Here is a 12,394-nt window from a genome sequence, read left to right on the forward strand (position 1 = left end):
ATTTGTGAGTGATTTAATAGCTATAGATACATCCGCGTGAGTAATGGGGGTGTTTAAGGCCTGGAGTGAGGTTGGGTCTAACCGTGGCAACGAGATATGTTCTAGGAAAGAGGTGGCTTTAGTAGTGTCTATAGGATCTGAGCCATATAAAGTTTGGTAAAAGTTTTCTAAAATGGAAATAATGTCTAGAGGATCGCTTTTTAATGTTCCCTGTGCATCTCTCGGAGATGCAAAAAGAGTGGGTGTGTATGGTTTTTACATAACAGCTTGCCCGGTTTGTTGCCGAATTTATAAAATTGCAGGTCGGTATGTGATTGATGTATTGCCTCTTGGGCAGCTGCCCATGTATCAAAGTAATGTTTGGCCTCTCACCATGCTTTCCTATTTCCGTGGGAATTTAAATTTGCAAGGTCCTTCTGTGCTTGTCTTAGGTGAAGGCTTGCTACTGTGTAGTTTCGGAGAAGGTTTTTCTTGTAGTTGGAAGTGAACGCTATGATTCTGCCCCCTAGGACCGCCTTGCAGTCTCCCAGAAGAGATTAGGGTTTGTTTGGTGTTATGCATTTGTTTTCAGAACTCACCCCAGGTAATAGTTGTCATGGAGCTGGTCCTTCCTTCCCCATCCTCCAGGTTTGCCAGCTGCCACCTCCCACCCCTCACCCTTCTGTCCCATCCATGCTGGGACTTCTAGTCCTCTTTTCCCTGACACAGGCAGCCCTCAGCAGCCCGTCACCCCCCTGGCTTGCAGCCTGGCCTCCTGCTGAAGGAATCCACAAACAGGCCATCTCCTCCCTTCCCCCTCATGCACAAATTCCTGGGCTCCCTGGACAGGTCTGGAGACCTGAGAGACAGGGCCCGTTGCCATGGTAACCCGACAGGAAGTATCCGGTTACCAGCTCTATACTTAAGGGTGAGCAGAAAACCCCCCATTGTGTTCTCCTGGCTGTGTGTGTGAGGGAAGGCTGCACTGAGGGCCAGCTTCTCTCATACGAAAATCCCCCGTCCTCCTCATCATCTCCCGGACTGTCTGTGCTGCCTGGAATCCCTGCACTGTGGAGGGATCTTCTGCTGTCCCCGTGAATCTGCCTGGCTGGATCTATCCCCTGCCTGGACTTAACCCCTTTCTCTCCATGAACCTGCCTGGACTTAACCCCTTTCTCTCCATGAACCTGCCTGGACTTAACCCCTTTCTCTCCATGAACCTGCCTGGACTTAACCCCTTTCTCTCCATGAACCTGCCTGGGCTTAACCCCTTTCTCTCCATGAACCTGCCTGGACTTAACCCCTTTCTCTCCATGAACCTGCCTGGACTTAACCCCTTGCTCTCAGTGAACCTGCCTGGACTTAACCCTTCTCTGTCTGGAGCCTCCTGTGTGGATTACCCCTGTGGATTACCTTACCCCTGTTGTTCCATATTGCCTTCCAGAGAACTGTACTGTGTTGTTGTGTCTGGTGTGGATCTGTGGACTAAAGGAAGTGTTGTCTGTGCCCCAAAAACCTCCCCAATAAGAGCACGTTGGGTTCTGTGCAATCTGTCTCTGTGTGCTCTCTGGTTCTCTTGACAATAGTTAATACCCGGAGCAAGTCCTGATTGTTTGCGAGGAAAGATGGGAAACGCCAGGTGCGTGAGGATTGGTTGTTTTGCGTGTGTAGTATGGATATGGAAATCGGGGAGTGGTCGGAGATTGCTATATCATGTACAGTGGAATCCTTGATGTTTTGTAAAAGCATGTTGTTTACGAAGAAGTAATCAATTCTGGATAGGGAATGGTGTACAGGAGAGAAGAAGGTGAATCCTCTTCCTTCTGGGTGTGTTAGCCGCCAAACATCCATGAGTTGTAGTGCCTCTGTGAAGTTGTTCAATAGTGTGTGTGTTGATGGGGGGGTGGAGCTAGGTGGGCAATTCAGAATAAAAGGTTTTAGTTTGTCTTCCTGCATGTTCATACATTGATTAAAGTCCCCTCCCAACAACAATGAAAGGTGCATGAAATTCAACAATTTCGAGGACAGATCTTGGAAGAATGGTTTAGGCGAGGAGTTCGGTGCGTAGATATTAACTAATACCAAAGGGGAGGAGTCCAATTTGATGTGAGCAGCGACATATCATCCCTCCTCATCCGTGGTTGTTGTTATAATGTCGAGTGTAAGCCGCTTATGTATGAGTATGATCACTCCTGCTTTACCAGAAGGTGTCGATGACGATGGCACTTGCCCCACACATAATATTTTTATGCGCGTAAAATCCGTTTGGTGTAAGTGGGTTTCTTGGAGGAACACAATGTCTGTTTTCATATGCTTGAGGGGGCGAAGAATTGCCATACGTTTATGGGGCGATCTTAAACCTTTAACGTTCCATGAAATCACACGAATCATGGATATGTTGATGCGGGGGTTTTTAGAGAAGAATTGGTACCTTTCTGAAGTGAGCTTAGCATTATGTTCCCTATTTTCTCGGTGCTGTATGGGAAGATAAGGCGATGGGGGGGTCTCTGGGTAAGAGGGAGAAAAAGGGAAAAGAGAGAAAGGAGGGAAGGGAAATACACAAATAACAGGGTGACCCAACAGGGGTCTATTGTAAAAGTAAAAATAACAATAAACTGCATAGTCATCCTGAACTTCACATTATTCCACATGTTGTCTCCTAATCTTAGCCTGTGTTACCGAATATGATTGGTTGTAGATCTTGTACCGAGGGACTGCATTATCAGGTACGAGGAAAGGAAAGGAAGGCCTCCAACAGTGGTATGGGCCACCAGGAAAAGAGGGATCGAATCACCCCATTATCAACGGTAGTGCAGTAGCCAAAAGTGCAATAAGACACAGCATAAACAATGTGATTTCATCAGTTTAAATGAGAGCGAGAGAGAGCCCAAGAACCAGCTCATAATTATGTGAATGAGATGGGTCTCAACTGTCAGGGTGGTCTTTGCTTTGCTGCTGAAGAGTTGACGCGTTGACGCTTTGGAGGTTCCTTTCGTGGACTGCGCTGATTTCGTGGGTCACGTGAGCCGGAGTCTCGTGTTGACTGTTGTAATTGCTGGGGGCCCATGATCTCAGGTAAATTATTTTGTAGGAAGAGATGGGCTTCTTCTGCATGTGTGAATGATTTGGGTTCCCCTGAAGGTGTAGTGAAGTGTAGAATTTGACCCCTTTCTGAAATCGTGTAGCACAAATTTGTTGGAACGACTTGCGTTTGTGGGAGACTTCTTGCGAGTGGTCAGCAAAGAGTAAAAGCTTATGGCCGTCCAGTTGTAGGGAACGTGAGTTGCGACACGAATTAAGAATGGCTACCCGGACAGTGTAGTTAAGATATTTGACGATTGTAGATTGCGGCGTGCGTCTATCATTTGAGGGTGCTCCTAATAGGTGCGCCTTTTCGACCTGGTAAGGTGACGTGAGTCCCAGTGCTGCGGGTATGCGTTTAGAGCAGATATCTGACAACAGGCCTGAGTTGTATGATTCTGGAAGGCCTACGACATGGAGGTTGCTCCTGCGAGAGCGATTTTCTAGGTCATCCAATTTATCTAGGATGGTCTGTTGTACACATTTGGATTGTGTAGAGTTCGCCTGCATAGCTTGAAACTCGTCCTCAAAGTCTGAAAGATGGTGTTCAGCATCGGTTATGCATTTGGCGTTTTCTCCCAGATCTCTTCTGAGCTGCTCTATACCCTGGGATACTGCTTTGTCTACAGCCTGAGCAATGGTGGGTAGCAGCAAAGAAGCAACAGCCTGTGCAATTTTTTCATATTGTTCTGTGGGACTACTAGTCCCAGCATGCCCTGTCAGAAGAGTGTGGGGTGGCTGTGCCTCTCTCCTACTTGATCCTGGTCCTGGGTCTGGCACCTGCTGTGTCTCCATATTGTCAGATGGTAGATTCAGACCGTAGCTGCTGTGCTGTTCAGCAGTTATTATGGGGCTGCTCTCTGCAGTGTGGTTGATGGCAGCCATCTTGGCTGCACAGATGGGAGACCTGTCCCTCCATGCAGGAGCCGCGGGATCCTGGCCAGGTGTCGCCAGTCGTAGGTACCGCTCCATAGCGGATCAGGAGCGGGGGATACGGAGGGGGCACTCCCGTGCCGTTGTGGTATATCCTCCGGAGCAGGAGGCTGATTTTATATACCAAAAGTTCCGGAGCCGTGGGATACCCTCCCTAGCTCATGTGGCGCCGGAACCGGAAGTGTCCACTGCGTTACTTTAACTGACAATTGCGCAGTCCTGCAACGCTGAACCAAAATGAAATTTACATCCTTTTTTTCCCACAAATTGGGATTTCTTTCTTTGGCATTTGATCGCCTGTGCGGTTTTTATTTTTTGCGCCATAAAAAAAAAAGACCGGCAAGTTTGCAAAAAAACAATATTTGGACTTTTTGCTATAAAACATGTCGAGTAAAAAAAAATTTAAAAATCAAATTTCGTCATAAATTTAGGCCAAAATATATTCTGCTCCGTGTCTTTGCTAAAATAATTGGTGTAAATTACTTGGTTTATGTGAAAGTTACAGCGTCTACAAATGGCGGGATAGATACTGGATTTTTTTTATACTAATAATAGTGGCGATCAGCGACTTATGGCGGCGATCAGCGACTTATGGTGGGACGGCAGTGGACATTCTGACACTGGGGAGGGAACTGACTTGGGGTCACAGACATCCCCAGTGACACCAATAGTGATCAGTGCAAAAAAAAAAACCACTGACACTGTACTAATGGCACTGGGGTGATTTTTTTTCTCTTTTTATCAAGCACTTGTGAAAAACTAGGTTTGTGTTTTTACTTAGTTTTTGACAATTGCTTGGTAAATTATTATTATTAAGGATTTTTTTTAATCACGCAGTTTCCATTTTATTTGTTTTTCTCTTTTGAGTAGAGTTACTATGCACCCCATACTCATTCACATGAGGTTTTTGGGATCTGGGAGCCCCCTTTGAAGGCAGTTTGCAGATTCCTATAGGCCCCCCACCTGCAGACCCCCACAACCATTGGGCAAGAGTTGTGGGGAAGAAGCCCTTGTTCCCATCAACATGAGGACAAGCTGCTTTGGGAGGAAGTCCCCCTGCCCAAAAGCACCCTCCCCCAGTTGAGGTCATGTGGCCTGGTATGGTTTGGGGGGTGCTCACTCTTCCCCCTTCAGTGAGACCCTGCAGGGATCTGAAGCCGAGCAGAGTCACTCATCCCTACTAGTCAGTACACATCTGATGTTCTAAGTTCTACAAACAAGAAACATTTGTCTGGTAGATGGATAGATCTGGACGTGTTTTATTGGATAAGAAATGTCATCACTCCGTCTCTATGGGCCAAATAAACTTCATTGTGTTTTATATCATCCAAACAACAATCCACCTCGACAGACATAAAGTCTGATCTCTGATGGTCAGTGGAGGGTGGAATGGAGGAAAGGCAATAACAGCCAGTGACCTGAAGGACTATGATGGCGTCTCCCAGTGTAACCTGCCAAGAAGTCTGTCTTTGTATAACTGTCATCTAGGGAACGTGTCTGGATCCCTCACAAAGGATTTATCCCAAAATCCAGCAGAATATGAGATCATTTATAGTAGAATTCCCCCCTCATCTCCTAGATCTCGGAGTCCCTCACATAGAAGATATATATCAGAGTCCTGCAGAATATGAGATCATTTATAGTAGAATTCCCCCCTCATCTCCTGGATCTCGGAGTCCCTCACATAGAAGATATATATCAGAGTCCTGCAGAATATGAGATCATTTATAGTAGAATTCCCCCCTCATCTCCTGGATCTCGGAGTCCCTCACATAGAAGATATATATCAGAGTCCTGCAGAATATGAGATCATTTATAGTAGAATTCTCCCCTCATCTCCTGGATCTCGGAGTCCCTCACATGGAAGATATATATCAGAGTCCTGCAGAATATGAGATCATTTATAGTAGAATTCTCCCCTCATCTCCTGGATCTCGGAGTCCCTCACATAGAAGATATATATCAGAGTCCTGCAGAATATGAGATCATTTATAGTAGAATTCTCACCTCAGCTTCTGCAGAGTACAGCCAGGATGTCGGAGTCCCTCACACAGACGTCTCATTCCAGAGTCTTGGAGATCATTAAGTGATAAATTCAGTCTGGTGAGGGATCGGTTAGTGATGAGAATGGAGTGGAGATCATCACAGCAGGAGGAAGTCAGACCACATCTCACCAACCTGCAGAGACAAATACAGACACATGAGAGTATATTAGGGAAAGAACCAACAACTCTTAGGGTATACTCCAAAAGAAAAACAAACGAAACCAGCGCTCCAATCTTCATGCAAACAAAGGAATTGTAGAATGCCAACCGAAGAGGTGCTGCCCTTCTGAGATCAGGAAATCTGACCACTAATGAATAAAAACAAACAAGGGTGCACTCTCATCGTGCATTACCGTGGCATAACATGTAATTTATTAAATAAAAAGGATGTATACTCACAAACCAACGTGATAATGAGCAGTATAGGTGGTCCACAAAAACAGTCGCAATGCAAATGTGTCTAATGATGCGGATCATTGCTTTGTGAGTATACATCCTTTTTATTTAATAAATTACATGTTATGCCACGGTAATGCACGATGAGAGTGCGCCCTTGTTTGTTTTTATTCAACTCTTAGGGTATGGTCATCATAAAACTCATAGAAAAGAAAGAAGGAAGAAGATAATGGGGTCCCATCATCAAGGTGAGAAAAGTCAGTAAATCCCCTTCTGATGACCCATGGAAGGGGGAGGGGTGTAAATCTCTCCAGCAGTCCATTCACTCTGTAGGAAGCTTGTCTCTGGAGTAGAATGTCTCCCATATCATTCAGAGATCACACAGAGAAATGATGAGCAGATACTGAACAGGAGCAGACAAGGCCTGACATAGGGGGACTCAGGGGGACTTGGTCAGTGTTGTCTTAACATTAATGTAACAACTAATCCGGGTCACGGCACCAATGTTGTCCTAAATTATGAAGACAACTATAGCAATCCATAAAACAGAGCGGATGAAGATATTTGCAACAGATAGTTCATATCAAACATGGAGATCCAGCCCTTCTCCGGAGGACCAGGGTGCATTTATATATGTACTTTTCCTGCAGCAACTAATAGTTGTATTCCAGAGAGATGCATTTATTCAGATAAAGATATTTGTTACAGATGACAGAAATCCGGCTGAATATTTGTAAATATTACAATGAACAACACCCCTCAGAGTCCCATGTAAGAGCCTTCATATCAAGCATAGAGATCCTACACCGTCCATCATATGTCCGATCTGTAATATGCACCGAGGTCACTTCCATGCATGCAATAATGGGAGTTATGATCTATACCTGTCCTCCCATATTAATGACAGGAAGAAGCTCCTCTCCCAGCGGAGGTACAGACGAGGCAGATGACAGGCAATCATTAGAACCCTTCAGAGAACCTTCCTGTGTCCTGTCATCTGTGTCTCTTAACCAAAAAGAAGCTTCCTTATTATACACATTTTTCCCATTCAGTACAATGGCAAGTACTCTGATTGGCCACTTTTAGTAGCATGTTTGATCTCATGTGTCTAGACCTAGAACAGCTGTATGCATAGATTTTAATTACAAGGTTAAATAGATACTACTTGTCTTGTTTATGGCAAATCTGCTCTCCCCACCATAAACAAGCACACCATGAATATGTAAGACCTTTCCCAATCTATTTGCAGATAACCTGCTCTGAAACTTCCCCCGACTCTCCACATATGTACCCAAACACAGGTTACCCCAACACAACAAGGGAAAGTCATTACCGCGTGCATATATTAACATAGTAAGGAGTCCTTGACTATCCTTTTGGTGTGTAAAGTATGCACTTCGTCTGGCCCACTATGAATGCCAACCTCACATCCATGAATGTATATACAGTACATTTCCTCATATTATATATATATAGTTATATCTATGATACACACATTTTATATGCCTACAACATGTAGGCAGTAAGTCTCATTTCTCAGGAATGACTCTCATTTCTCTGTAAGCGGATGCACTTTATATGGCACCTCTCAGCCATTTGCAGTTTCTGTTCTTCCCGTAACTATACTGAGAAGAGTAGAATGTTTCATTGGTTATCCTGATTTAGAAACACCTGTTGTGTTTCTGTAGATCTCCTCTTGTTTTGTATTAAACTTTTAGAAATACTTCTTTTACACTTCTGTGTGGAGAGCTTTATTTCCCCGGATCCGGTGGTAAGAGATAAACGAGGACAGGTTGGGCTACAGACAGACAGAAATTGATTGTATCCCCTCGTGAATCACCTTATGATGTCTATACTCCCCAACAAAACTTCTGCCTGGATGAGTTCCTCGTTAATTTTTCTGGCCGCCTTGCATTCAAACAGTATCTCCCCAGCAAGTGTACCAGATCTGGGGTCAATATGTAGAAGACCTGTGAGATGGCAACAGGCTATACATGTCATTTTCAGATTCACAGGGGGAAAAGATAGTCATGTGGAGCCCCCCAGATGCCCAGACTATATGGGGATCAGTGGCAAGATAGTTTGGGACTTGGTGTCCAGGCAGCAGGCAGGGACATAGTCCAAAAAAAGTCCTGGGTCATTACAGGCAGCAGACAGAGATATGGTCAGCACAGCCAAAGTACTGGTTCAGGTAGGAAGTAGGAACATGGTCCATAAAAAGTCCTGGGTCCATACAGGCAGCAGGCAGAGATATGGACAGCACAGTATGGGTCCAGGCAGCAGGAAGGAACATCAGGCTTAAGGCCTCTGCAAGGTAAGACCCGGCCACAGGAGTAGAGGCTTTATCCCACCCAATCATTTTGAAGCCTCAGGACTAACAGACTAGTAAAAATGAAGGGCAAGAGGCTCCATAAATTTAACGTATCACTGAACTTACACTATCTGCCAACTAACCAAAAACCAAACATCAAAAAGAAAAGAGATTCACAAAGAAAGCGGTTACATTATGAACAGAAAGTGATACCAGACATTACTTAAAACAGTATGCTTCATTAAAAAATTGCATGTGTAGACATTTTAGGTAAATACCTCAGTTAGCCATCACCGCAAGATGAGACAATACAACAAAGTATGACCTAAAACCAATTAAAACCAGATGTCATGACCGGTCATATATGAAAGGAGTGCTATAAATGTAATGACATATGGTCTATTACATATGCAGCACTGACACATAGGTTACACCACCATGTAGGGGATGTGTTCAAAAATTGTACCATATGGCTTAACAAAGAAATGCAATGCTAAAAATATCAAATATAGGTACCAGTATAAGATGGATTCAAGAACCCAGTGCTTAACCTAAACTACTGTTCTGCTTCGCATTATTGAACTGTTGTATAACACTAGTCAGACAGTCTAACAATAGTTCAGAAGTCAAGAAACGTGAGACATCAGATCTGTATGTATTCTTTGTTCTGAATAACTTTGTAAAACTACAACATAAGCACAAACAAAACATATGTGTCAGTACATTAAACATTATACAACAGCTTCATCACATCAGTGAGTGTAGTCACGGACAATTCCACCATAAGTCCAGGAATAGCTTGGAGCTCACTGTATGGTGCTTGTTGGATCCAGAAGCAGTCACCAAATGGAGGACAGGAAGTTCCAGGTTAAAGGTTACTGTATGTGAAAATGACCACTTCCTGTCAAGTCCTGATATAACTAGGCATAATAACTAACTCTGACCACTAGATGGCAGCAACATCACATAACATTGCAGTATATTACATGTATTATTTTCAACAATATGGGCAGAACACTCCCTGCCTGGCATAATTTATTATGACACTACCTATGTAACAACTGCTATGCAGAAAAAACACACAAACAGGAAAATGGAATCCTAGCTAATCTGAGACTAAAACTATAATGTCAGTTATAGATCTAAGATAAATTCTTGTGGTCCCATTTTTTATAATCTTGACGTCCACCTTTCTAACTTTGCCATCTCTGCTTGGTAGTGCATTTACAACAAGTCCTATGGGCCACTCATTCCTGTTCTCTTGGCTGTCCTTCAACAGAAGGACATTACCCACTTTTACATTTGGGCGATCCTTAGTCCATTTCCTACGGTTCTGAAAAGTTGATAGATACTCCCTCCTCCATCTTTTCCAAAAGGTGTCTGCCAAGCATTGCACTTGCTTCCATTGCTTTGCATGAACTTGCGTTGTACTTATGTTTCCAGGTGGAGCAGACAAAGAGTTCCCCTTTTGAGTCAACAACATTACTGGGGTAAGGACCATAGGTGCATCTGGGTCTGAGGATACAGGGACTAAAGGCCTGCCATTCACAATAGCTGTAACCTCAGTCATAAAGGTGCTTAAAGTCTGATGGGTCAAGCGAGCAGGTTTAGTTTGTAGCAACATAGCATCCAAGATTCGCCTGGCTATACCTATAAGTCTTTCCCAGACCCCACCCCTGTGTGAGGAGTGTGGAGGATTAAAGACCCATGTACCTCCTCTGTCTTGGAGAAAGTCTTGCAACTGAGTCGCTGGCACAAATGTTAAGTTCCTTGCAAGCTCCCACAAAGTTTGTTCCTCTGTCAGAATGGAGCAGTTTTACTGGGCCACGAAATTGAGAAGAATCTCCTCAAGGCATTAATAAAGCTCGATGTTGACATGGCTTCAGTTAGCTCTATGTGTGCAGCTCGGGTGGACAAACAAGTGAAAAGGACTGCCCATCGTTTGCTGTCTGCACTGCCTCCTCTAGTACGATGGGTTAAAACTGACCACGGACCAAACACATCTAAGCCCACATTGGTGAAAGGTGGTTGAGCAATTACTCTGTCCTCTGGTAGTTCTGCCATCTTTTGACTTTGTAATCTCCCTCGCAGCTTGCGACAGATGACACATTTGTGTATTACTGCTGATATCAAGTGTTTGCTACCAAGAATCCAGAAACCTGCGGATCTGATTGCACCCTCTGTGATGTGGCGCCCTTGATGAACTACTTGTTCATGATAGTACCTAACAAGCTGTGTAGCAATGTGATGATCATGAGGTATAATGATAGGCTGTTTCTCTCCCTCTGGAAGTTCGGCAAGAGACAAACGTCCACCCACTCTCAACAACCCATTCTTGTCTACGAAGGGGCTGAGCTTCCTAAGATGGCTTTGTTTTGGGAATGTCTTTTGTTTTGTGATGCAGTCAATTTCCTTCTGGAAATGTTCGTTTTGAACAGAAGAAATTATAACAGACTTTGCCTGAGAAAGTTCTTCTAGATTGACCTGTTCATGGAAACATTCCCACCTTCTGACCCGATCGCTATTGGTTTCCCTCTGGAAGGTCTTAGCGACGTGGATGAGTCTGGCTGGGGTTTTAACTAATATCTTCCAGCAAGAAAATCTCTCAAAGCAATGTGAATGAAGTGCTTCAGAAGCTTTGGTACTGAAACTTGTAATTTCCGATCTGATTTCAGAGTCAGCTTCGGGCTCTATGAGTGGATAAACGTTAGCAGTGTCTATATCCTCACAGTGTGGTTGGTGCAGAAAGGATGGGCCTGAGAACCATATAGAGTCCTGCAGGCATGCTGCTTGAGTAGGTCTAGTGGCAAAATCTGCGGGGTTTTGCTCTGCAGATACATAGAACCACTGATCTGGGTGTGTAGATTGCCGGATTCTATTCACTCTGTTGGAGACATACAGATAGAACCTCCTTGTGGTGTTGCAAATGTACCCCAGGACAGTCTTGCTATCAGTGAAGAATTTCACAGCATCAAAGTCAGTGTCTAGTTCATAAATGATTAGCTCAGACATTTCGACTGCAAGTACAGCAGCACACAACTCTAAACGAGGAATTGCGTGGGCGGGTTTAGGGCTTAATTTGGACTTTCCTATAACAAATCCAACATGGCACACATTTTCTGCAATTACCTTCAAGTAAGCCACTGCACCTATCGCTATGGTGGTGTCAGGGCAGGAACGCTGGAATGGGCAGGCAGGCCCATGGTACGGTCACGCTGCGACTGACGACTGCCACTACCCACAGACCAGAGTCCCTCAGGGCGCTGAGTCTAAGCCCCAGGCTACCCTTCACCAGGGCCCCTGATGGTGGGGATGGACTTGACCTAGCCTGAGACCAGGTCGTGGCCCCCAAGTGACCCCAGCTGCGATAACGACTGCCGCCAATGGCGTACAGCTGGTGGGAGCTAGATGGGAACACGTGTAGAGTAGTCAGACAGGCCGGGTCAATAACAATGGAGCAGACAGTACTAGACGGTAGGCAAAGAATACTCAGGTCACGGGCCGGGTTCAGCAACGGGAGGTCAGGTAAAGGGTTAACGCAGAGAGTAGTCTTGTCCAAGCCGAGTCGGTTACCAGGAGAGCAATGGGAACAACACAAGAGCTTGCAACAGGGCAACATACAGGACACAAGTGCAGAGCACACTTGCAG

General features: G+C 44.8%; 1 protein-coding gene across 1 annotated transcript in view; it reads right to left on the reverse strand.

The window, feature by feature from the left end:
• The window catches only part of LOC149441601 (uncharacterized), an 89,543-nt gene that overhangs the window by 26,409 nt on the left and 50,740 nt on the right, over positions 1 to 12,394 (reverse strand). The window contains exon 4 of the mRNA XM_089657137.1: positions 6,001 to 6,171. Coding sequence (XP_089513263.1) covers positions 6,001 to 6,171 — 171 coding nt within the window. The remainder of the gene's footprint in view (positions 1 to 6,000; positions 6,172 to 12,394) is intronic.

This window comes from Staurois parvus, unplaced genomic scaffold, assembly GCF_062004578.1.
Source record: "Staurois parvus isolate SC_StPar_1 unplaced genomic scaffold, SC_StPar_1.0 ptg000966l, whole genome shotgun sequence".
Classification (NCBI taxonomy): domain Eukaryota; kingdom Metazoa; phylum Chordata; class Amphibia; order Anura; family Ranidae; genus Staurois; species Staurois parvus.